The following is a 25,900-nucleotide window of genomic DNA, read 5'->3' as shown; positions in this document are numbered from 1 at the left end:
CTCTGCCCCTCCCCTGCTGGCTTTCTCTCTCTCAAAATATAAAAGTGAAAAAGATAAGCCTCAAGAGTATATCCATATGATACCATTTTGTTGTTGTTGTTGTTGTTTTGTAAAACTTAAACACATGCACAAAACATAGTGGATGGGATGTACCCAAAGATTCACAGTGGTCTGTGAATGATGCGGCTTTACTGATTTTTCTATTTATGAAAGATAGACCATTTGATTACTTCAGTGAAACTTAAAAGAGGACAGTAACAATCCAACAAATTATATAATAAGGAGAAAATATACATTTTATGCAAATCAACAAAGATCAGAAAAATAGCAAAATTGACTTACCCTGATTATTTCAACGGTCCTTGGTCCTGTGTCTGTGCCTATAAATAAAAAAGCAACACAATTAACTTTTTAAAATTAAGAGACAACATAGTATTTCATATTATCCCATAAAAATGGTATCATTTTCTAGGCCTTTCAAGAGAGAATACTGGAGCTAATGGCATGACATACTTTCCCCAAATCCAAACTGGCAACTATTGATTAGGGGCTACTTTGAAGAAGCCCTCTGTTTGACATGGATGTGGTCATCATCATTTGGTCTGACAAAGGCTGATGGGCTGTACCAGCAGCTGCCTGGAATATGGTGATTAAACGGCTTGAGGTGGGTGAGCTATTAGTGTTTTACTGTACATTTTTCTGCCTTAATCAAAGATAACCCTCTACTCAAGGAAAGACTTAAAAAGACGCCCTGCTCTGCTCCACTTGCAATGGCATATGCATGTGTAACTTTCCTCAAGTGACTTGTAATTTCAAATTTTTCTCTTTGGAAATGGTTTTACTTTATGAAGTGCCTACACCCGATGTGGGATTTGAACTCACAACCCCGAGATCAAGAGTCGCGTGCTCCTCCGACTGAGCCAGCCAGGCCCCCCACTTTATGAAGCACTTTAGATTTCCGCTTTCCTACCACGTGATTTGTGTAAAATTTAAGGCAAAATTCCCAAAATGAATCTCTATGGGTTTACTTTCTTTAGAACGGGCTTTTCATAAAGGCTGGGGCTTATGTGCACACGTTCAAAGATTTAAACTTAGTATCTTAACTGAAGGAAGGTGAAGAGATTGTTCAAAAAAAAAATTTTTTTTTTTAAACATTTATTTATTTTTTGAGAGACAGAGCATGAGCTGGGAAGGGGACAGAGAGAGAGAGGGAAAGTCACAGATTCTGAAGCAGGCTCCAGGCTCCGAGCCGTCAGCACAGAGCCCGACGCAGGGCTCGAACCCATGAACCATGAGATCATGACCTGAGCCGAAGTCGGCCGCCCAGCTGACTAAGCCACCCGGGTGCCCCAAAGAGATTGTTTTTTAAAAAATATTAATATTAAAAAAGTTGGGCAGTGGGATGTCTTTCCTCGAGGTGTGTCCAAGTAATACCTGAACTTTTGGGGGAAGGGTCTGTAGCTCTTTTTGTGCCGACCAGGCTTTGCAGGCTGGCGATGACAGGAGCGAGGGCGGGGTGGAAGCTGTTCTGTGCACTCTGTTGGCTGCCCTGGAAAGAAAAGCCGGCAGTCAGCTGCGTGGAGACACGGGCTTGCTCTTAAAAATTCAGACTTAGTACTTTAATTACTGAAGTAACCATAACCATATCATAGAAAATTCTAGAGAGGCTAAAAGGGAAAACAGAAGTTAGCCCTAAGCATCCTCTTACCACACAACCCAATTTCATCTGACGTTTTTCCATTGTGTTCCCCTTTCATTTGTGCTTTTACGTATGGTTTCAATCGTCAGGATAGGAAACGTGTAATAATTGTTAAAAGTTTATTTATTTTGAGAGAGAGAGAGAGAGAGAGAGAGAGAGAGAGAGCATGAGCCACCCATTTGCCCTGAAAACTTGTGATAATTTAAGCTTTTCTTGCTCCACATGAAATCAGAAACATTTTCCTAGGCTGTTACATAGTGTTTATATATATGATTATATAGCATCACATATATGTAAGATTATATATAAACATATATATATGATGCTAGCTATATAATCATATAATCATGTATACATGTTTATATAAAACAACTATAATAAAATCTTAACAGACATTTTCTCCTCAGTTGAAGGAGAAAGCAGCAAATATCAAGGAGATATGTTGTTTTATGAATGGGTTAAATTTTTTTCTCAAATATTTTCCTGGAGTCAGTAGTAATCCAGCCCAATCTGTTATACTTCCATTACTGTCCTTTTATTCATTTAATTTTTTTTTTTTCAACGTTTATTTATTTTTGGGACAGAGAGAGACAGAGCATGAACGGGGGAGGGGCAGAGAGAGAGGGAGACACAGAATCGGAAACAGCCTCCAGGCTCTGAGCCATCAGCCCAGAGCCTGACGCGGGGCTCGAACTCATGGACTGCGAGATCGTGACCTGGCTGAAGTCGGATGCTTAACCGACTGCGCCACCCAGGCGCCCCTCCTTTTATTCATTTAAATAAATATTTGAGGTCTACAATGTATTGTAACACATGGTTAGTGGCTACTCAAAGAGAGTCATGTACACTGTGGAGGACCCTTGCAGAAAATAATATAACCAAAGAAAAAAGTAAAAAGAAAATAATGCAACCAAGAGTACAGAAGGTTTTCTACCAAATTTTCAAGGTTATGCCTCAAAATTATGATAAATTATAATTTGATCCATTTCCCTAGTTCCATCATGCAAGTTGTTTAACATTTTAACATTCTTTAAATATGAAAATTTACAAGGGCATCTGGGTGGCTCAGTTGGTTATGTGTCCTACTCTGGATTTCAGCTCAGGTCATGATCTCACAACTGTGAGATTGAGCCCCTTGTCGGGGGAAGCCTGCTTGGGATTCTCCCTCTCTGCCCCTCCCCCACTCATGCGTGCACGTGTGCACATGTTCTCTCTCAAAATAAACTTAAAAAAAATACAGAAAAGGTGAATTATACAGTAGACATTCATATGCATGCCACTTAGATTCCACAATCAATATTTTGCTGTATTTTCTTTATCACACATCCATTATCTGTTCATCAACTTTGAAAATTATTTTCAAAGCAGGCTCACATTGCCAGCATGGGGCCCGATTTGGGGCTCAAACTCACTAATCGTGAGATCATGACCTGAGCAGTAACTTAACTGACTGAGCTACCCACAGGCTCCAATTTAATTTTTTAAAGTGTATTTTTATTTATTTAGAGAGACAGAGTATCAGTGGGGGAGAGAGGCAGAGAGAGAGAGAGAGAGAGAGAGAGAGAGAGAGAGAGAGAGAATCTTAAGCAGGCCCCATACTCAGCACGGAGCCCAAGGCAGGGCTTGATCTCACACCCTGAAATCATGACCTAAGCCAAAATCAAAAGTCAGATGCTCAACCAACTGATCTACCCAGGCACCCCTATTCATCAATTTTTAAAAATTCATTTCAAAGTAAGTTATAGACATCAATACACTTCACAATGGAAATGTATATTTAGAGGAGTGTTTTTATATTTTTCCTGAAAGGATTTAAAAATTTTTTTTTTTTTTTTTCAACGTTTATTTATTTTTGGGACAGAGAGAGAGCATGAACGGGGGAGGGGCAGAGAGAGAGGGAGACACAGAATCGGAAACAGGCTCCAGGCTCTGAGCCATCAGCCCAGAGCCCGACGCGGGGCTCGAACTCACGGACCGCGAGATCGTGACCTGGCTGAAGTCGGACACTTAACCGACTGCGCCACCCAGGCGCCCCTTTCCTGAAAGGATTTAAATCAATAGTGCTATAATACTCAGAATTAAGGAAGTACAGAATATTATAACTTCTGCCTAAAAAATCTTAGAGCAATGTGTTTGCCAAGGCCTTTATAAATATGAACTGTGCCTGGCAGTATTCCCTCAGTTACCTGAGGAAAAGATTTCTCAAGTGTTTTTCCATTACACAGTTTGCACTATAAAGATACTCTCTTCTGGTTGCTGGGGAAAGACATTATTTTAAAAGAAGGAGCTTGGGCGCCTGGGTAGCCCAGTCCGTTGAGCATCTGACTCTTGATTTTGGCTTAGGTCATGATCTCACAGTTTGTGAGAATGGGCCCCGTGTTGGACTCTGTGCTGGTGGCATGGAGCCTGCTTGGTATTCTCTCTCTCTCTCTGCCCCTCTCCCATTCACGCTCTCTCAAAAATAAACATTAAAAAAATGACTCGTGAATTATGGATTATTAATCAAGTCTTATTTCCTCTGAGCTATCTCACAGCTAATTTCTATACTATTCTTAAAATAAAGAAAGTAAATAAATAAAAGAGGCTTGGTAGCCTCCAAAGATAGAAGATCTCTCTTAATGAACCTACTTTCTCTAGGCCAAGTCAGTGAATTATAATTCTCCTTGGCTTTCAAAAGAAGACATTTATCTCCCCATCTTGTAATTGCCCAGAAAGAAATCTGTGCCCCTAGGGGGTCCTGACTGCTTTTAAATAGGTTTGGGAATAGGGTCCTTTTTTTTCTCCACCTGGGTCATGGGCTGGTCTTCAATTCACGATCATGGAGAACATATCTTTTCCACAGCCAGCTATAAGCCTTCTTTCAATTAGTCACATATGACTGCTGCCTCTCATATAATCTCAGCCAAATTTTAAGGACAAAGTAAGGATACAACATATTTACTGTTTTTCTTAAAACTGAGTCAGACTTCTACCCCCTGAAGTAAAAATTCTGTGTAAGGTAAGGCACTTTGATACTTTGTCTCAGGTTTACAAAATAGAACAGCTCACATTTATATATCAGATAAATGGTGATGATGGTTTTATTGACATTTAATAATAGACCTTCTAAATTTGTTAGCTCTGCATTTAACCTGAGTATGAACTTTATTAATCACCCAAGATATTCTTATTATACATGTTCCTCAAGGGCAGAAATCTAGTTCTACTTACTACCTCGTCCTTCAATTCAAACTTTTCTTAAAACACTGGAATCCTTTGTATCCCTTTGTGCTTTTGTATATGCTAGTCCATCTGTCTGGGATGCCTTCTCCCTCTTCAACCTATCAAACTCCTTTTGCAGTGAGACCCAAAGGGGCCTCCTTTGTGGCACCTTCCCATATTCCCCAAAGAGGAAAAATTTTATCCCTAGGATTGTTCAGGGATAATCTAACCTCCTGGTAGGTTAGTGAAATTAGCCATTAGTGAAATCACTCAACAAGTGAATCTTCCACTAAGGAAGAAGCTGAGACAACTATTTTGCATCTGAGGTTCCCACTGTTGATACAAGTCTGGTTAGAATCATTACCAACCATTTACTCCTGGAGTCCCATGGCAGCGCTGTGTCTTAGTACACATGATATTTGCTGCTCATTGTGTAGACCAGAAATGAAAGAGATAAAATATTCTAAACTTAACATGATGTTTATTGGGTTTCACTGCTTTCAAGATTCTCTAAGACAAGATACCTAGTCTGTGATCCTATCCGAACAATGGTATTTTTTTTCACCTATTTTCTAATACCAATGAAGCAAAAGAGGCAGTTCGTAGCATTCCAGAAGCATTCCTGTATGCAAACCACAAACTCAGAACGACTTCTGAACAAAGGCCTTGGAGAGGCTTTAAGCCTATGGCAACCAGGGAGAGGACCAAAACTCATGCTTTTAACCTGAAAACAAAGGCCCATCTATAACCCACAAAGGGGAATGGAGGTCACAGGCAGGTTTCTACAGTTTCATTATGTACCAAATGGGACTAAACATATAGTCTACCATCTTGATTTTTCAGCCATTATAATTAAAACAAAATAAAAAACCCCAAAACTTTGAAATATACTTTGTTAAAAAAAAAAAGTGGCACTTACATCAGCCTTGCAAATAAACATAAGATGTTTGCTAACCTACAAAATGTCACCCACTAAGGCCTCCCTCTCATAGGATAACCCCCCACACTTCACTCTCTTAGGAATATACCATTAATTGCCCTCAGCATGTGTGAGTGGCTATTCACAAGTTAACTTTATAGCAATATTTAATTGAACGAATAGAACAATGTTGTGCTAATGAGGGTCAAATTGCCACCAGATGTTGCTTCTTTCTTTTTTTTTTTAAATAAACACAGCTGTGTACATGCATGCATAGGCAATACAGAGCTAATAGTGGACAACAAAAGTAGTTCTAAGAAAACACTGGCAGGCAATAAAGGAGAGAAAAATCTAGGGATTAATGAATTTCCATCCCACCTTTCATTTTTATTTCAAACACATTAAAATGCACTGAACTTGGTATTGTGAATATGCTGTATATTATACATTATTTCCAAACAACCACTTATGAAATGGGGACTTTCTCTCAGTGGGGACAGGTGAGTCAGTGTGATGGGAAGCCATCAACAACCTGACTGTTCTGTGACGTCTTCCTTGAGGAGGTCCAGGAACCAGCACGGAGTCTTCCAATCTCTAGCTGCACCAGCCCCTGTGCACACTTGGAAAGACAAGAAAAGAGGTGAAAACCAGCATTTATACTCTAAAATTATCATGGCAGGGCCTCCGCTCATCTCTGCAGCCAACAATTGTAAATGGGTGACAAAAGCAACAGGCAAAAAGGAAATTCAGTCCTCAAAAAATCACACAAAACAACAGAAATTCACCAACTCAGCGGTATTCACGTCATGACTTCATGACTTTTTAAAACATGGTAAAAGGATTACATTTCAATTCACCTCTTTTCCTTTTCCCTTCTGATGAAAGTATTCACGAGCAGTGACATAATTAAGGAAAAGTGGGTGAAAGGAAGACCGAGAAATCAGACATGGAGATAATCTACAAATAACTTCTCTCCTAAGTCACAACCGAGAGTTGACTACACTAGAAAATCAGGATCTTGCAATAAACAGAATTCTTTTGTCTTTGCAAAAGCTTCCACAGCTATTTGTGAAACAGCATAAGACGAAGCTGGTTATAATTGAATGCAAAGTTACAGGAACTTTTATTAATCCGTTTCCTCCAAAGGAGGTAGGGTCCATGTTGCGGAGACACTTGGAAGGGAAGGAATTCTGAACCTTTGCCTCCCTATGACGTCAGTGAGGAATAGCTCTCGTGGTGAGAAAACCACTCAAGCAGACCCTTGTCATCTTGGGCGTGCTGCTCTACTTTTTCAAACTTCCTCTGTGAATCAGAGGACTTGGTCTAGATAATCTTTAGTGGTCCCTCAAGCAGTAAAAGCTAGATTGGGTAAATTCACAACAATACAGCGTTAGAGAGAGAAGGAGGAATTTTGTGATTCCAGGAGAACTTATACCATTTAATGCACTTGAGGATAATTGTGGATACTTGGATTCTCACAGGTATAAAAACTAGCTTAGAAATCCCCAAAGAGGTTACTCCTCAATCCTGTTAGTCATTATAGCAGCTTTCTTGTAAAGCTGTTTATGATGGGTTAAAGTAATCAGAGTTTAGATCTCTAGTTAAAACTCGAATTAGCAGAAAGTCTAACCCATTTTATAACCAAGCCAGTTTAGAACTGTCCCCCGCCCCAGTCCCCGGACTTTAGTTACACCAGCCAGGCAAAAAGCAGCCTGGGGACTCACCTTGAGGACAGTGGCCACCGTCTCCTGTGAGGCATTTCTCATGTCCTCCCCATTCACAGATAAGATCTGATCTCCCTGAATCAATCTCCTATCAAGGTCTGCAGCTCCACCTTTCACGATGTCAGAAATAAACACTCCACTTCCATTTCTGTGAATACCATAGAGCAGTGGGTAATGGCACAATTTAGTATTTCTTTAGTAAATCTGAGATTACTGACATTCTACACAGTTTCACTAAATCCTAACGCTTGGAAGAATGGTCCTACAAAGCTGACTCATCCAATTATATCCACTAACTTCCCAAATGATAAACCTCAGAGTGCTTGCCTTTTAAATAGTTTATACCTATTTGTGCTGCCTACTGTAAAATTCATTTTTATTGGCCCAAGGGCATTATTTCTGCAAGAGGATAATCTTAATGAAATGAAATGGAAATTCACTTTAAAAAGCATAGTACTCTCAAAAAAAATTTTTTTAATGTTTACTTCTTAGAGAGAGAGAGCAAGAAGGGGAGGAGCAGAGAGAGAGGGAGATATAGAATATGAAGCAGGCTGCAGGCTCCAGGCTCCACACTGTCAGCCCAGAGCCCAACGCGGGGCATGAACTCACGGACAACGAGGACATGACCTTAGCCGAAGTTGGACGTTTAACTGACTGAGTCACCCAGGCGCCCCTTAAAATGTACAAGTTATTTCCTTATAGATTAAGTACTCTTAAAATGTGAAAGTTATTTCCTTATAGATTAGCTCACTTACTAGTATCTGATCAATTTCTAGTTTTATCACTCTTCCTTTTCCTGTTGTTACTAAGGTTTTAATTATAATTATTTATTTGAGGAGTAAATAAATTTGTATGTCTCAAATTCAAGAGGTTAAAAAGTGGAGAAAGCACCTGGGGCTTCCTCATTGTTTTTTAAGGCTGTATTCGATTCTACAGAGGTTCTTTACTTTCATGATGAGTAAAATACATAGATAAAATATAGAGGTTATTGTCAGTCACTAGCTGTCGCAAACAATGTGCAATGGGGAACATATCTACAAGAATACTGTTAGGATACATTTCTAGTTGTGGAATTGCTAAGTCAAAGAACTGTGCATTGTGAAAGTGTATACACCTGATCCTTTACAATGGAACATTTTGGGCTAAGGAACGTGAATGTTCCTTACAAACCCAATCTGAAATACTAGTGTTGTACGAAGATGGTTTTATCAATCCACTATGAGGCAATAAAGTAAAAACCATTACTCTCTGTGGAATCTCGCCAGGCATATGCATGTGTCACAGGTAAGCAAACTTCAACATGGGCTCTGTCAGCTGCTCTGCACCAGGTATGCAGGGAGTTTGTTTAGAAATATGAGTCTCAACTTTTTTGATTTGTAATGCATTTTCTGAGTGACGATTTAACAGTGCTGAAGAATGAGATCAGGACAGCACAGTACCTGGCACAAAATCAGTGCTCTCAAAAACTCTCTAATATTTTAATAACAGCTTGGACTGCTGGAAAAAAACACTGGGCTAGCCGTCAGAAGTCTTTGAAGGCAAAGGATGTAATATATGTAAAACCATTTCAATGCTCCCTAAGATGATGGTTGATAACCATTTAAGGCCATATTGGGGCGTCACCTGACAATCTTGCAGCCCTGTTGGAATAGAAACACACCAAATAACTAAAACCAGTAAACCATGGAAGCTGGAATTGCAGTTGCAAGATATGACTTACTTCTCTAATCTACTGATATTATTCTATAATGCCTATCATATGGGTAAGCGACACAGACTTCAAATGAAAAGCCTAGCCACCAGGATCTACCTACATTTTTGGTGCAAGTTACCTTTTGGGGACATCTTTCTTAATGAAAACTACTGTCATAAAGAATTTGTCTCTCAACTACACTTATTCAGCTAGTTTTTGAAACTCACCAGCTAGATGTAGTTAACAGCATAAGATTAACATGGTACTCATGGCAGAGGAATTTTCTTTCTCTTTTTAAAAATGTTTTAAGTTTATTTATTCACTGAGAGAGAGCACAAGCAGGGGAGAGGCAGAGAGAGGGAGGGAGAGAGAATCCCAAGCAGGCTCTACACTGTCAGTGTAAAGCCCGATGTGGGGTTTGAACCCACGAACTATGAGATCATGACCTGAGCCAAAGGCAGATGCTTAACCGACTGAGCCACCCAGGCACTCCGGAATTTTCTTAACCCAACTCTGTATAAACCTGTCTCTTGATATTAGCTATTTCTTGGGTAAAGCCTCAGATCTAAGTGACTCCAAAGTATAAAAACCCTTTTGAGTCTCTTATTTATTTATTTATTTATTTATTTATTAAAAAAATTTTTTTTTAACGTTTTATTTTTGAGACAGGGAGAGACAGAGCATGAACAGGGGAGGGTCAGAGAGAGGGAGACACAGAATCTGAAACAGGCTCCAGGCTCTGAACTGTCAGCACAGAGCCCGACGCGGGGCTCGAACTCACGGACCGCGAGATCATGACCTGAGCCGAAGTCGGCCGCTTAACCGACTGAGCCACCCAGGCGTCCCAAGTCTCTTCTTATTCTATATGGGAACAAATATAGTCTCAGTTGACTAGGCTTCAGGTTCCATCTTCATATGACACATTTTTTTTTTTTTTTTTTGGTAAGATCTTGCTCAGAGATATTACCAATGTCATTCTAATATTTATAGATAGGTTGAATTTAGAAGCCATACTGTTAGTTTACATGAGACTTTACCTTTCAGTGTTTGTAGGCTCCCTAGGGCTCTGAAGGGAAAGGCCAATCTGTCCTAACTTGCATAGTATTTCCTTACCGTTTCCCAACAATACTCAGACCCAGTCCTCGGCCGGCCTTTTTCTGCAGATCCACTGGGAAAATCTCCAAGTTCTCCTCATCCCTGTAGTGTGCCTCATCTCTATACACCACCAGCCGCACCTTCTGGGGGGTCTGCCTCAGGGCTGTGATGGCTTCTTCATGGCTGGCGCTCCTCAGGTCAATCCCATTAACCTGGAACAATGGACATCTGAGATGGGCTGCTGACAGCAGAGACCTCCATGCCGGTTCTGTCTGGAGCTCTTTAATCCAACCAGTGACAAACCTCTGGAAATTTCTAGCCGTCCCCAAGGCAGGTAGCAACTATTGGCAGTAGTAGCTGCTTCATGTATAAAGGAGGTAGCCCTTATCCTCTCCTACCCCAAAAGCATAGAGGGTGCTTAGTACACACAGTAATGCTGTTTTGCAAAGCTGTGAGCTCTACTATGGAATCAACATGGTTGGGGAGGGAGGAGGGTGAAAGGGAGCAGGAGGGGTGGAAGGGTCTAACGGCCTCGTGTAATTGAGGTCAAAAGGGAAATGAACATTAGTGTTGGTCAGCATTTTAGGACTCAGTTTGCTTATTGAATTTGACGTCCTCACTCTTAATTGCAAACATCACAACTACTTTAGAATAAGCCTGAAAAAAAATGAGAGACCAGTATTTCTGACAGTGTCAAAACCCCCTTGAAGTACACCCTTCTGAACCTGGATCCGAGAGAGCACAAATAGGACCATAAGTTAGAAGCAAACTGTACTGGAAACGGCACTGAGTAAAGCCATGGCTCTGCTTCCGGTAAATCACGTGAATTTGGACAAGTTGTGGGCCCTCAATAAGCCTCTGTTTCCTTGTCTGCTAAATGGAGATCATACAGCCAGTTTACTTATTTATTTCTTCAGACTTACATGTGTTTTACTTAATAAATGTTTGTGTAGTGCTTGTGTATTAGCCCTTTGTAAATATTTACTCATTTAATCCTTATACTAACTCTCTGAAATAGGTACCATTACCATTTTACAGATGATGAAAGTAAGTCACAGAGGGGCTAAAGAGACTTGACCCAGGTTATATAGCTAGTCACGGTTTGAACCCAGACTATCTTCCCACCCTTAGTCTCTATACCCTTCTGCCTCAACATACTCTTATTTAAAAAAAAAGAAAATTTTTTTTAACATTTATTTATTTTTTGAGAGACAGAGAGAAACAGAGCGCGAGCAGGGGAGGTGTAGAGACAGGGGGAGACACAGAACGTGAAGCAGGCTCCAGGCTCCGAGCTGTCAGCACAGAGTCCGACGTGGGGCTCAAACTCACGAACCGTGAGATCATGACCTGAGCTGAAGTCAGTTGCTTAACCAACTGAGCCACCCAGGCACCCCTCAATGTACTCTTAGAATGAGTTATTGGATCCCCTGCCACAGAGAAAGTCAAGTACTGTTATGGATTAGTGGATTTAACAAAAAGGAGAAATTGAGGGGAAGAATGGCCAAGGACTCGAAGGAAGGGAGTCATAGGTCACTCCCTCAAGGTCATAGCTAGGAAAAGACACAAAGGGAAGAGTAGGCACGGGTCATGGCCAGTAATGGGGTGGGCGGTGGGGTGGGGGGTGGGGTGGCAGAATAGAAGACTTCCCTCAAGATGCTGGTTCTACTCCATGTTCTAGTCCATCCCTGTGTGTCCTGGGCAAGTCAAGCTTATCTCTGGTCTTCCATTCCTTCATCTGTACAATAAGGGATTGGTCTCAGGCTTTTCCAATTCTAACATTCCAAAGACTAGTGACTTGTGGCATAAAGATTGGTTACAGAGAGGGAGAAGAGAGCAATGAGCCTTTCTTGGAGAAGGTGGGTTTTGAGCAATTATTTAAAGCTGATTCTATAAGCCAGAAAAATGTTTAAAAGCCTAATTTTCATGATGCTTTTTCTTTTCTGGTATATCTTGTGTTTGTGTTCTCAATTACATTAACTATACCCAGTGGTTAAGGGGTGCCTAGCTGGCTCTAGTTGGCAGAGCATGCGATTCTTTTTTTCTTAAAGTTTTATTTATTTAAATAGTCTTTACACCCAATGTGGGGCTCAAACTCATGACCCTGAGATCAAAACTTGCACGCTCCTCCGACGGAGCCAGTCAGGTGCCCCCAAGCATGCGACTCTTGATCTCAGGGTCATGAGTTCAAATCCCTGGGCACAGAGCTTACTTTAAAAAATAATAATAATGAAAACAAAAACAAAAACAAAAAAACCCCAACCCAAACAGTGGTTAAGTATGGGTTTTAGATACAGACGCCCTTCAGTTTGAGCATGGATTTTAACTTACGTTGTGAAACCTTATGTATATTAGTCAAGCTAAGCTTCAACTGGGTCATTTATGAATTGGAGATAATATCTATTTAGTGTTGTGAGGATTAAGTGAAATAAACCTTCTAAGGCATTCGGCACAGGACCTGGCACACAGTTAAGTGCAATGTAAGTTAGAAGTTGGGATTTTATAAGAAGCTGAAGTAACCCCTGTCAGGGCTGTTTTCAGTCAGTGCCAGCATTCACTGTTACTTTAGGCCCATGAGTGCACTCTCATTGTTTGTGAGGTAAATCCATAGGACAAAGGGGAAAACAATGTCTCTAGAAAATGTGGTCCGAAGTGATTATTTCCCTGTATTCCAATAGATGGCACACCAGACCACTTCTGTTACTCAAATGCAAAATAGTTACTTCCCTGGACTCCAGGTGAGTTCTCTTAAGCCTCTGAAATAGCTTGTGAGAGGCCCTAGCAATTATACTTTCCATAAAAAGCACTGTCATGAAACTAATATAATAAAAGCAATTTATACTAAATTCCAGCATGAAGATGACTGCCCAAATCCAAGACATCTGCTCCAAGTTCACAGTTTTCATTTCCTCCTTTGCTTATCAAGAGGCACCACTAAATGCACCAGTAATCATAAGAGAAATATCGCTGTGCAGCTCAAATATTGTGGAGTGATGTATTACCTTAAGTGCCTTACAGAAGCACTATATGCATTATTTAGAGCATTGATTGTAGAAGGGTAGGGGTGGTAATTGCAGAGCTCCCTACTTGAGACAAAGAGCCATAGGAGGCCCCAGTCATCAAGGGGAGTGTATCACATCTCTTGGGTAGGACGAGGAAGTGGGGAAGTCACTGCTTTCGAGGGAAAAAATAACCAAACCAGGCAGCACTTTCTCACTACATTATTCCACAGGGAAAACCAGGCATTAGCCCTTTACTCTTTCTGTTCCCACTTGCACAAAAATAGAAGAAGATAATGGACGTAGAATTAGGGAAGGATGAGGGACTGAGCCTAAAAGGAGAATCGGAAAGAAGACAGTTCATGCTAATTATAGAATCATAAATCTTGCCATGCTAAAAAATTGCTGGATTAGATCTTTGTCAGCAAAATCTGGCTTGTCCCAATTTCTAAAAAAGTAATCTCTACGCTCAATGTGGGGCTCGCACCCACGGCTCCAAGATCAAGAGTGGCATTTTCTTCTGACTGAGCCAGTCAGGCGGCCCATGGCTTGTCCTGATTTTAACAAGAGGACAGAATTAAAATTATGAAAGGCCACTGACAATGTAGAGGACTCTCATAAGTAGAAAGGCCATTGTGTGGAAAGTGCTGATACACAGTTATCTTGTTTCACGGTCTTGAAATGTACTGCCAAAGCTGGCCTGTTTTCTCAAGGCAAACCTGCAGGCCAAAGGCTGATGATGCCTAATTATGCATCTGTACACATCAACCACAACTAGCACAAGTCCAAATGTGGGGTCTAAAGCTGCTTACAAAGGAAACATGATGTTACTTGACCAAACAGCTACTTCTTTAAAAAAAAATTTTTTTTTTAAATGTTTATTTATTTTGGAGAGAGACAGAGTGTGAGCGGGGGAGGGGAAGAGAGAGAGACACATACACAGAATCCGAAGCAGGCTCCAGGCTCCTAGCTGTCAGCGTAGAGTCCGACGCAGGGCTCAAATCCACACACTGTGAGATCATGATTTGGGCCGAAGTTGGTTGCTTAACTGACTGAGCCACCCAGGTGCCCCCATACAGCTACTTCTTAACTAAACACATGACATGCTTTTGTGGACTAGATACTGCATGGGGTAAAATTTCCTGATCAATAAAAAAACAACGTTTGTTTTAGTTGACACACACTGTCATATTATATCCTGGTCATCTTTAATGTTTATTTATTTTTGAGAGAGAAAGAGAGACAGAGCATGAGCAGGGAAGAGGCAGAGAGAGGGAGTCACAGAATCTGAAGCAGGCTCCAGGTTCTGAGCTGTCAGCACAGAGCCCGACGTGGGCCAACTCACGAACTGTGAGATCATGACCTGAGCCAAAGTTGGACGCTCAACTGACTGAGCCACCAAGTGCCCCATGTCCTGGTCATCTTTAATGAGGAGTCTAGGCCATCCATCCATATTGGGTAATATAATTCAGTTGGATGCCAGGAAATGGTTTGAGTTTTCAATTTCTCCTTCCATTTAATTGCCTTCTTCATGTTAACCTATCCTGAGTATTCACTTGTACATGAATATGAAAGAGAACAGCTACAGCTGAGATATCCCATACAAATAGTTTTAAAAAGGGATTTTTTTTTACTGAAGTATAACTGTTATGAAATAAACTATATTTAAAGTATATAATTTATATTGCTAATTTATGTGATTTATACCTATGCAACCATCACCATAATCAAGAAAATGCTGCACAGATTAGATTTAGTTTCAAGTGACCATTATAGAATAATCCATGGGCTTACAAATCATGTATCTAGGCATGTATGCATCTGTACTCTTTTGAATATTCAATCTATTCATCTTATAAAGCCAATTATGATAACACCAGTTAATTAGAAAACCTAGGGAGAAAAAAAAAAAAACCTTGAAACTCCTGACCACTAAAAAATGGTGTTATATGCAAAAGCAGTCAAGCCAAATCCCAAAGAGGCCTCGCTTATTTTTCTAACCTCATACACTTGTACCTTAATGAATGTACTGGGAATATGTCCTAATCCAATGATGAAGCACAGTAAAGGTCTGCAGAGAAACCCTGAATTTAATTTGCAGCGAGCCCGGCCTCTCCTTTAACTCTTTCTTGCCTATATTTTCTGCCCTTAATTATATCTGTGGTTTCATCTTGGGAGGCAAACTTGAACCACCAAAGGGGAAATAAAATTCTATGATGTCATTCATAATGTGCTGTATTAAAGTTGCAAAGCAAAAATGCACATGCCCACCATAAAATGTTAACTATTCAATTAAATTCATCCAATGAAAGAAATAAATGTTGCCTAAAGGTCTCACATCATCAAAAAAGCTTTTTCGTTCCACCTACCAGAATGCCTGGCATTGACCTGCCATTCATCCGTTCCTTAGTTCAGACACTGCCTGCTTTGGCATTTTTTAAAAGGCTTTAACACCTTTGCTAATTGAGAGCCCATTTGAAAGAGGCAAGCTAAACATTTCATTTCTCCCTAAAGGGAGAAGATTCTACATTTTCATCAACTAGAAAACAAAAGCAGAAAGCATTTTACTTAACGATTTATTAGGAGTAAGAAAACAATACTTAAAACAGCACTGAAGTCTTTAAAACATCGGCTGTCCATGTTTTTGCATATGTCTGTGTTTTTAGGAGAATTTAGACAGGTTTAGTGAAGCGGCAAAACAAGTCAAGTTGCAATACTATGCACTCTCATTTGATATTAAGATTATAGAACTATAGGTTGTACTTTGCTTTAATTTAAAAAAGTTTTCACAGATTTAGATTGATGATCTGCCATGATTCTGATTGTAGTTATTCAATGTACATTAAAGAAAGAAAAAAGAGTAAGGTACATCTTTTGCTAAATGGGAGAGAGATAAGTGAGGATAAAATGGAGTACAAGACTGTGAATAAATACTTTGTGGATCAAGGTCAGTAAGGGAACTGTATTTGCTAGTATTAAATGAAACTCATAGTCTTATACCTCTAATATCTGGTCACCAGCCCAAAGTCTTCCGTCTCTGGCCGCTGCTCCTTCTTCGTAGACTTCATGTATAACTATAGCATCCTAGAAAAAACAAATTCTTATTAATTTTCGACAACCATAAATGCTTCCTTACACAAACAACCAAACCATAGGCAGCGACCCATAAATTGCCATTTGCTAATAGTGTCATATTTTATGGGACCTGAAGGTAAATAAAATACACAGTTACCATATATTCCAAGGTATAATTAATTTTTCCTAAGTTTCTTATTTCATTCCTTTAGAACTGGCTTTGCCTAATATTTCAAGGTAAACTTCCCCCCTGTGTTTTACTGTTAACCTGTACATTGCTGCTATGTATGAACTTGAGGTGAACTGTGCGTCATTCTTATTTTCATTTTATGGTATATTTTGAAACATGGTTTCAAGTATTTATTAGTATTCAAGGATTTGGCATAGATGTGTGGTCTGATGCAGGGGGTCTGTCAGGCCCATTACTTGGGCAATGAAAGAAAAGAACTTAAGTGGAGTGAAATGACCCTGGAGGATGAAGCATGGAGGAGGGGGAAGGGTGTTCATGACCCTAAGTAAGTGTAAGACAGCCGTGGGTTCCAATTCTGACCCACCATTGTGTAATCTTGGGCAAATTAACTCCTGAACTCAGCATTCTGAGCCATAAAATCAGGACAATACCTAAGGCAGGTAAGCTCAGGCTGAGGAAAATATTTCATGGTTAGTGAATTAAAACAAAAAATTCCTATCTTTTCAAATTAATAACCTTAAATTTTAATCATCATAAAAATAACACATACCAATGTAAAGAACTCAAGCAATACCACAGCATGTAGTAAACCACAGAAATAAACTGCCTCCTTGGTCTGCCCCTCAGTCTCACTCCCCAGAGACAATCACCATCAACAGTTTCCTAAGGATCCCTGCAGACAATGTACATCTCTACACCCAAATATTTCTATCATATGTACATATATTTTGGTGAGACTACTTTTAAAATATTCAGTTGAATATGTTCACACAACTTTCCCCCCTCATGTTAAGCAAGTAGAGGATTTTTATAGAGCTGAAAACTAAAGCAGCCAGAAGCCATTGGTTCTTTCTGCTGTTTATCAAACTGAAGAGCCTGAAAAATATGATGCTGGAAGGATTATGCCAGCTGTCTTGGAGGGCTGCTGGGAAAGGAAAAGAGCTTCTGCGTGGAGACTAGACACAGAGATCTGTGGGTCCCATGAGCAGTGCAGAAGCCCTGCACTGCCCAGTGTCCCCCATGCCACACCAGCCCCAGCACATGCACTGGCTTACAAGACTCTACAAGCAATGGTCAAGGGGGCCACAAGCCATGCACAATGGGTCCTACCTTGGAAGAAGTCCTGTGTCCCAAGCACTGGGGCTTGGAAGCAACAGGATTTCTAGACTTGAGGTCATGAAGGCTTGGGTAAGACGGGCTTGATGACTACTGGGGGAACTGATGATAATGGCCAGGGGCCCACCAATGATGTCTGGGAGTTTTGTGAGGAAACCAGAACCCTGAGAGCTTGAGGAGCCTGCGAAATGACTGAGGGTGATTCTGCCTTGGCCCAGAAGTATGGAACCTCAGAATCAGAATTAAATTGACGTGAAGTCAAACATAAAGAAATATTTCTTGCAGAAGTATAACAAGACAAGAAAAAAAGACCCAAACTACTTTCTTAAAAAAATAAATAAAGGGGCGCCTGGGTGGCGCAGTCGGTTAAGCGTCCGACTTCAGCCAGGTCACGATCTCGCGGTCCGTGAGTTCGAGCCCCGCGTCGGGCTCTGGGCTGATGGCTCAGAGCCTGGAGCCTGTTTCCGATTCTGTGTCTCCCTCTCTCTCTGTCCCTCCCCCGTTCATGCTCTGTCTCTCTCTGTCCCAAAAATAAATAAACGTTGAAAAAAAAAAATTTAAAAAATAAATAAATAAATAAATAAAAAGGTTCTTATGTGAATTTGGGAGTAGAGAAGCAATACAAGAAAATATTAAGAAGTTCTACAACCAGATGGCTCTACTGGATTCCAAATATCTTTCTCACTACTTTCATTTTATCATCACATGCTTCTGAAAACATTCTTTATTATAGCAATTATAAAGGCAGCTCCCAGGAGACAGGAGAGGTTCCCTGATCCAGACAATTTACATTACAGATTTTGTATCAGCAACAGATTTTAGACCATTCTTTGTTTTAACTCTGATTTATGAAATTTCTGGATGCAGGGAGCATCTAGACTGCCAAGAGTTGGTTCCTCTGAACTGCTTCAAGGGAATGGCTTTGTGAAAACGTGCTGGGTCAGTGGCTTCAGGAGATCCCAGCAACACTGCCAAGATGACACCAAGGACCAGTTTTATGAAAGTAGTGCAGGGAGAAACTAACGCAAGTTCCTTGTAATGACTTGTGTCATGCTGGTGTTTCAAGTTTGGAGGCCAAACAGCCCCCCTTCATTGGACTGACAGAATCAGACTCAACTCCTACTAACATGGTGTTTACAGAGCTCAACTTCCAGCGTAACCTTCTTTAATTTTGCAACATTACAAAAGTCAAATGGGAAATTTCTCTTCATTTACACTTAAATGGAAGAAAAATATCAACTGTAGTTTTTATTCCATAAAAGTAGCCCAGGGGCGCCTGTGTGGCTCAGTCAGTTGAGTGTCCGACTTCGGCTCAGATCATAGTTTGCGGGTTCGAGCTCCACATCAGGCTCTGTACTGACAGCTCAGAGCCTGGAGCCTGCTTTGGATTCTGTGTCTCCCTCTCTTTTTGCTCTTCCTCTGCTCACACTCTCTCAATCAATCAATCAATCAATCAATAAAATAAACACACACTAATAAAAAAAGTAGCCTGAATTAAAACCTCTTCAATACTTTCTGGGTGTTCAATGAACTCTTTTTTTTTTTAAATGTTTATTTATTTTTGAGAGAGAGAGAGAGAGAGAGCGCGCGCACAAGCAGGGGAGGGGCAGACAGAGAGGGAGACACAGAATTCAAAGCAGGCTCCAGGCTCTGAGCTGTCAGCATAGAGCCTGATGTGGGGCTCGAACCCACAAACCGTGCGATCACGACCTAAGCTGAAGTCTGGTGCTTAACCGACTGAGCCACCCAGGCACCCCAATGAACTCTTTTTTTAAAGTTTATTTCTTTGAGAGAGAGAGTGCAGTGTGCAAGCAGGGGACGAAGAGAGAGAGAGAGAGGGAGACAGAGAATTCCAAGCAGGCTCCGTGCTGTCAGAGCCCAACACAGGGCTCAAACTGAAGAACCATGCAATCATCACCAGAGGCGAAATCAAGAGTTAGACGCTTAACCAACTGAGCCACTGAGGTGCCCCATAATGAATCTTATAAATAAAAGAAATATACTATTGCTCAAATGCTGAACTCCCTGTCAATCTGTTTTGTCCAGGAGTCTGTGTGAAAAATTCCTCATTATTTCTTCCCTTTTGCTTGACTACTGTTGTGATTTCTCTTAAAGTTATCAATGAAAATACAAGAAAACAGTAGACACTCTAACCTATCAATAGAAAAAGGTCACATTTCTTACCATGTGCCCTATGTGTTGACACTGGATTGTGAAGTTAAGGTTCTGCTCAGCTGTACTAAAAGGGGGTGCTAGACATGAGAGGTGGGGGCCAACAGGTAAATTAGAAATGTGGGCTGGTGAACTGAAAAGAAAAATAGATTTATTTTTTACAACTTACACAGTTGATAAGGTAGGACAGAATAATAATAAAAAAAAGATACTGTATTGAGCTATTTTAGGCATCTATTTGACAAGGCCACAAAAAATTTTTACTTCTTACTTTGAAAAAATTGTGATTAGATGAAATAACGAGTCATTAATGAAAGACTGCTATTTATTGTTTTAAGGAAAAAATTTGGAGTTGATTATACACATGATTCTTATCTCCTCATTGTATATCCTCTTAAATTTTAATGCTCTTGAGCTGTTCAAGCAAAACTGCTTGTTGGCACAGTTCTGAGTACCTTCTCGTCCACTCTTATCTCTGCATATTTAAGTAACATTCCTTCACCCTAGGATACCTCAGTGACTCCCTCTACCAATACCAATGACTTCTAAAACTCATCTATTCCAGAAGCATTCTATTCATCATTTCCCTGTGGGTGGGTTGCTGGCTCACACTGAGGAGAGGCTATAGAGACAGATGATTATGAGCTAGGCCTCTGGAGTCAGATTTCTTAGTCCAAATCCTGGCCCTGCTACTTCTGGCCACGGGCCTTGGGAAGACTGTTAACCTCTCCAGGCCTTAGCTTCCTCATGTTTATATGGTTTTAACAATACTATCTGCACATAAAGCTTTATGTACAATGCCAGCACATAGTAAGGAAGTGGGAACATCTCATTTATTTTAACACCTCTGTGCCAGAGTTGCTGCACGCTTCCCATTCGTGCCATTCAATCCTCATAACAACGAAGCAAGTGCCGTATTATTAGTCTCATTTACGGTTGGGGATATGGAGGCTCAGAAGGATTCAGACTTGACCAGGTCTTTGCATCTTCTAAGTAGGAAAGATCACATTCCAACTTGGGACTGTTTAACACCAAAGCCTGTGTTCCTACAGCCATTGCAAGCATCTCATCTGTTTTGAATATTTTATTTTGCACTTGTATAGAAGCTAACCTGGGATTTTCCATATGGCATCAATTCTGTTGAAATACTGTCTCCTTAACTCCACAGCAAAAACCTTAAGGGCATGGGCTGATCATTTTGTAGACAGTGAACAAAAAGACAACTGGGGAAGTGAAAATTGAAGCCTCTCGCTTAATGAAGTGGGGTGATGATTTATGGACCTCACTTGCTAGTTAGGGGTTTGTGCTACACAAAACACGATGGTTAAGAACTCTCCCCAACCCAACATGGAGTCTCTCTCTCTCTCTCTCTCTTTTCTTTATTTTTTTTTAACGTTTATTTATTTTTGAGACAGAGAGAGACAGAGCATGAACAAGGGAGGGTCAGAGATAGAGGGAGACACAGAATCCGAAACAGGCTCCAGGCTCTGAGCCATCAGCACAGAGCCCGACGTGGGGCTCGAACTCACGGACCATGAGCTCATGACTGAGCCGAAGTCGGACACTTAACCGACTAAGCCACCCAGGCGCCTCTCTCTCTCTTTTTTTAATGTTTTTATTTATTTTTGAGAGATAGACACAGCACGAGCTAGTGAGGGGCAGAGAGAGAAAGGGAGACACAGAATCTGAAGCAGGTTCCAGGCTCTGAGCTCTCAGCACAGAGCCTGATGCGGGGCTCGAACTTGTGAACTGCGAGATCATGACCTGGGCGGAAGTTGGACCCTCAACTGACTGAGCCACCCAGGTGCCTCTAGCTCTCTCTTAATTCCATTTGTTGTTCTTGTCTCTTTCCTTCATTTTTTCCATCTTCTTTCTATGCACCCATATTATTCAAAGAATGATTTTTTTTCTACAGGAGCAGATATAAAAGAAAATTATATACAAGTGATGCATTCATGTTTAAAATAAAGTTGTTCAGGGCGTCTGGATGGCTCAGTAGGTTGAGCATCCAAGTCTTGATTTTGGCCCAAGTCATGATCCCAGGGTCTTGGGATTGAGCCCAGCATCAGGGCTCTACACTGGGTGTGGAGCCTGCTTAAGATTCTCTCCCTCTACCCCTCTCATGCTCTAAACTAAACAATAAAAATCTTTTCAGTCCAAAACAACCCAGATTAATTTCTCCTAATTAATGGCAGACTTAAGAACCATTTACAGATGACCAAGACTGACATATAATCAAAAACTAATTTCCTCTTGGTAGTTGTGATTTTCACTGTGACAATAGAAATTTAAGTAACATCGTCTTATTTACTGCCTGAGACAAGACCAACAATTTTCCTTTGGACACTCTAAATCACTCATTTGACTTGCCAACTCTGGATCCAGGGAAGAATCTGATCAATTAGAGAATCTCTCAGATATGGGTTTTCCTTAATCAGAAGGGTTAGGCAGGATTTCGGAGATGTAGGAAAAGTTCTTTGCTTATTAACTTCTCTCTTGAGGCACCTGGGTGACTTAGTCAGTTAAGCGTCTGACTTCAGGTCATGATCTCACAGTTCATGGGTTTGAGCCCCGCATCGGGCTCTGTGCTGACAGCTTAGAGCCTGGAGCCTGTTTCAGATCCTGTGCCTCCCTCTCTCCTGCCCCACCCCCCCAACTTGCTCACTCTCTCTCTCTCGAAAATAAAAATAAAAATAAAAATAAAACATTAAGAAAAAGCTTTTCTCTCATCAGTCTATGTCTGAAACACATTTAACTTGAGGAAAATTTCTTCATTCCACTAATTAGGGATAACATTAAAAAACAGACACCCAGGAAGAAGTAGCTGGCTCGCAAATTTAACATATTGTTTAAGGAACCACTGTTTTAATATCTCCATTCTTCAAAGAATACATATTTGTTTTTAAATACAGATAAAATATGTACACATGGTATTACTCTCAAAATAATATACATTGAAAAGTTTCTCTCTGCACCTGTCCCTCAGCCACCATCTATCCCTAACTGGAGACAAATACTATTAAGTTTCCTGTGCTTTTTTAAAAAAAAAGTTTATTTAGAGAGAGAGAGAGAACATGAGCAGGGGAGGGGCAGAGAGAGAGGGAGGGAGAGAATCCCAAGCAGGCTCCATGCTGTCAGTGCAGAGCCTGATGTGGGGCTTGATCCCATGACCATGAGATCATGACCTGAGCTGAAATCAAGAGTCAGATGCTTAACTGACTGAGCCACCCAGACACCTTCAGTTTCTTGTGTATGTTGATATAGAGAGTCTATATATCTATATTTGGAAAGTACAAAGGCACCAAAGGCTTGAAGGTCATGGTCTCTTTTATCTGCTGCCCCCTTTTCTCATGAAATTCTACTTGAGCCAGCCAAATGCCACCTCTTCTATGAAACTTTCTCTGACTCTTTTCCCCTAACAAGGTTGATCAACCTTCCTGTGGGTCACTGCTCTATCCCCTTGTATTATTGAACTTATTAATATCACAATAGCTTTTTCATGGATCTAGGTCCTATATTACCTCCTAGTCTTGGTGGAACTCTTCCAGACTGGGGGCTGCTTCCAACTCTTCTTTGTATCCTGGTGCTGAGCCCAGGGTAGGCACTGAGTACATGTTTGCTAAATGATTACCAAGAAATTGGTTGGAGAGAGAAAGATACATCAAAATGACCCAGAAAGAGGCTGGTAGGGTATGTCATAATCTTACCTACCCAATCAAGCTTCATTCTTCCTTTTTTTAAAATCCCACCCAAGCTTCTGATGGCAAAATATTAGTGACACACAACCCACATACCCATCACAAATGGATATTAAATCCATGTGAATTTCTAAAGGATTTACTTCAGTTCAAAGAGCAATTTAAAGGAGCCAAGTACACGGGACTTAATTGTCATTGAGCCCCACAAAAATCACAAACTCCTCCAGGGGGATTTAAACACTGCATTGCTGGAAAAGAATTTCATAACACGTACTAATGTATCCTTAGAGTCAAAGTCATCAGACATTTCAGCCCATCCATTACCACATTCTTTACTGTTCAGGCTACCAACAAGTAGATAAAGTAACTCATAAACATACCAATCGTTCAGCAAAAGGCAATTTTATCATTGCCACAGTAGGCTCATAACACTTAAAGAAGCCGTGTGTTAGAAAAATTAACTAAGGGTCTCCTGTGCACTGAACAATATCAATAAGCACCCTTGTGTGGGTGAACTATTTCCATAGAATGAGATTTTATAGATTACATTTCTAAATGTTCAGTGGATTGTTCTAATAAGCATTTTAGAATAAAACTTTGATAAAGAATTATGTGGTAGATATTACTATAAAGGACCATATGGCTCAATTTTACTATTTGTAGGTGTGATATACTTAATTTGGATCATTCTAGAATTAAACCCAATCTTCGTTATACTCATAAAACCTCTGTTCCCACTGCCCTCAAAATAATCCTAGGTGGCATTTTAGCTACAGAAAAATTTCACATTAAATTACACACTTAGGTGGAAAACATATTACCAGTGATCCCCAAAGAGTGTCATGTCTTATTTCCTTGCTTTATGGGAAAAATCCCTGCTAATAAGAAAGACCCATGAGGACCAAAATAAGGATTAAAAAGATTATATAGAAAATGGGCATTGTTTTTGTCTGGAAGAAGCCATTGTTCAGATCTATGGTCTTAGAGGAATAATGCTCCTTTTAAACATCATTTAATAGAGTTCCCCTCTATGGTTGTCACGGTTCAGAAATCATACAGTTCTGTCTTTCCATATAGTAGACGACTTTCTCAGCAGGAAGGCCAAATCAATGAAGGGTGATAATATAGTGGGAGTAGTAAAATGCTCAGTCCAATACTGTGCAAATCAAAACTACGTTCACTTCTACCTTGAAACAGATGTAGATGTATTAAGTTACTGATTTGTGATGTCTATTGCAGTTAGAGAGTTAAAAAGAAAACTGTTGGGGTACAACTGTGAAAAAATATGTCACTTTGAACAAAGTTGATAGGCTCCAGACTGTACTTATATAAGTAAAGGGATCAGTGTCTTAGAACATGATGCTTTTCTGTCCCAAATCCTTTGTGGCCAAATTCTTTGGGAAAAAAAAAACAAAACCCTCAAAAACCAAGCTTCCTTATTATATTTCAATTAGAATGTGATTTTGAGGGGCACCTGGGTGGCTCAGCTGGTTAAGCGTTTGACTTCGGCTCAGGTCATGATCTCGCAGTGTGTGAATTCGAGCCTCGCGTCAGGCTCTGTGCTGACAGCTCAGAGCCTGGAACCTGCTCCAGATTCTGTCTCCCTTTCTCTCTGCCCCTCCCCTGGTCACACTCTGTCTCTCTCAAAAATAAATAAACATTAAAAAAAAAAAAAAAAGAACATGATTTTGAAAAAAGAGGGCAGGAAAGTGTAGAAGAAGGACCCAGAACTGGGAACAAAAGGAGTTAGTTTTTCTCACAGCTCTGCAGGTGGCCAATTTTGCAAGTGGTTCTCCATGCAATGCTTTGTTCAGGACACTTATCAGTAAAGCACAGAGTCAAAATACATGGTTTCTAGAGTCATTCCACCTCTATAATTTTAGACCTCTGTGAACTCATACAGCACAAAGTAAAGCAGAGAAAGCCACTGTTTTATGCAGATACTTAAGTCCTGCCTAGGAATAGTAGGACCTCCTTCTAAATGGCAGACCACAAGAATCCCAACTTTCACAGTCTGTGAGAGATCAGAAACATAAGGGTTTGGCTTGGGCTCTGTATTAGTTTTCTTTTACTGCAAAATTTAGTGGCTTAGGGATGCCTGGGTGGCTCAGTCAGTTAAGCGCCCAACTTTGGCTCAGGTCATGAGGTTCATGAGTTCGAGCCCTGTGTTGGGCTCTGTGCTGACAGCTAGAAGCCTGGAGCCTGCTTTGGATTCTGTGTCTCCCTCTCTCTCTGCCCCTTCCCTGCTCACACTCTGTCTCTGTCTCAAAAATAAAATAAAATAAAACATTAAAAAAATTTAATAAAAAAAACCTTAGTGGC

At 40.5% G+C, this 25,900-nt stretch overlaps 1 protein-coding gene across 5 annotated transcripts in view; it reads right to left on the bottom strand.

Annotated features, from left to right (window-relative positions):
• The window catches only part of PATJ (PATJ crumbs cell polarity complex component), a 364,334-nt gene that overhangs the window by 30,388 nt on the left and 308,046 nt on the right, over positions 1-25,900 (bottom strand). For all 5 annotated transcript variants that reach the window (XM_045477622.1, XM_045477623.1, XM_045477626.1 and 2 more), the window contains 6 exons: positions 16,328-16,411; positions 10,350-10,543; positions 7,544-7,691; positions 6,352-6,438; positions 1,435-1,549; positions 343-380 (listed from right to left, as the gene is read on the bottom strand). In XM_045477622.1, the coding sequence (XP_045333578.1) occupies positions 343-380; positions 1,435-1,549; positions 6,352-6,438; positions 7,544-7,691; positions 10,350-10,543; positions 16,328-16,411 (666 nt within the window). The remainder of the gene's footprint in view (positions 1-342; positions 381-1,434; positions 1,550-6,351; positions 6,439-7,543; positions 7,692-10,349; positions 10,544-16,327; positions 16,412-25,900) is intronic.

Source organism: Leopardus geoffroyi, chromosome C1 (assembly GCF_018350155.1).
Source record: "Leopardus geoffroyi isolate Oge1 chromosome C1, O.geoffroyi_Oge1_pat1.0, whole genome shotgun sequence".
In the NCBI taxonomy this organism is placed as follows: domain Eukaryota; kingdom Metazoa; phylum Chordata; class Mammalia; order Carnivora; family Felidae; genus Leopardus; species Leopardus geoffroyi.
Note: the sequence above shows the minus strand (reverse complement) of the source record. Positions and strands in the feature narration are given on the sequence as shown.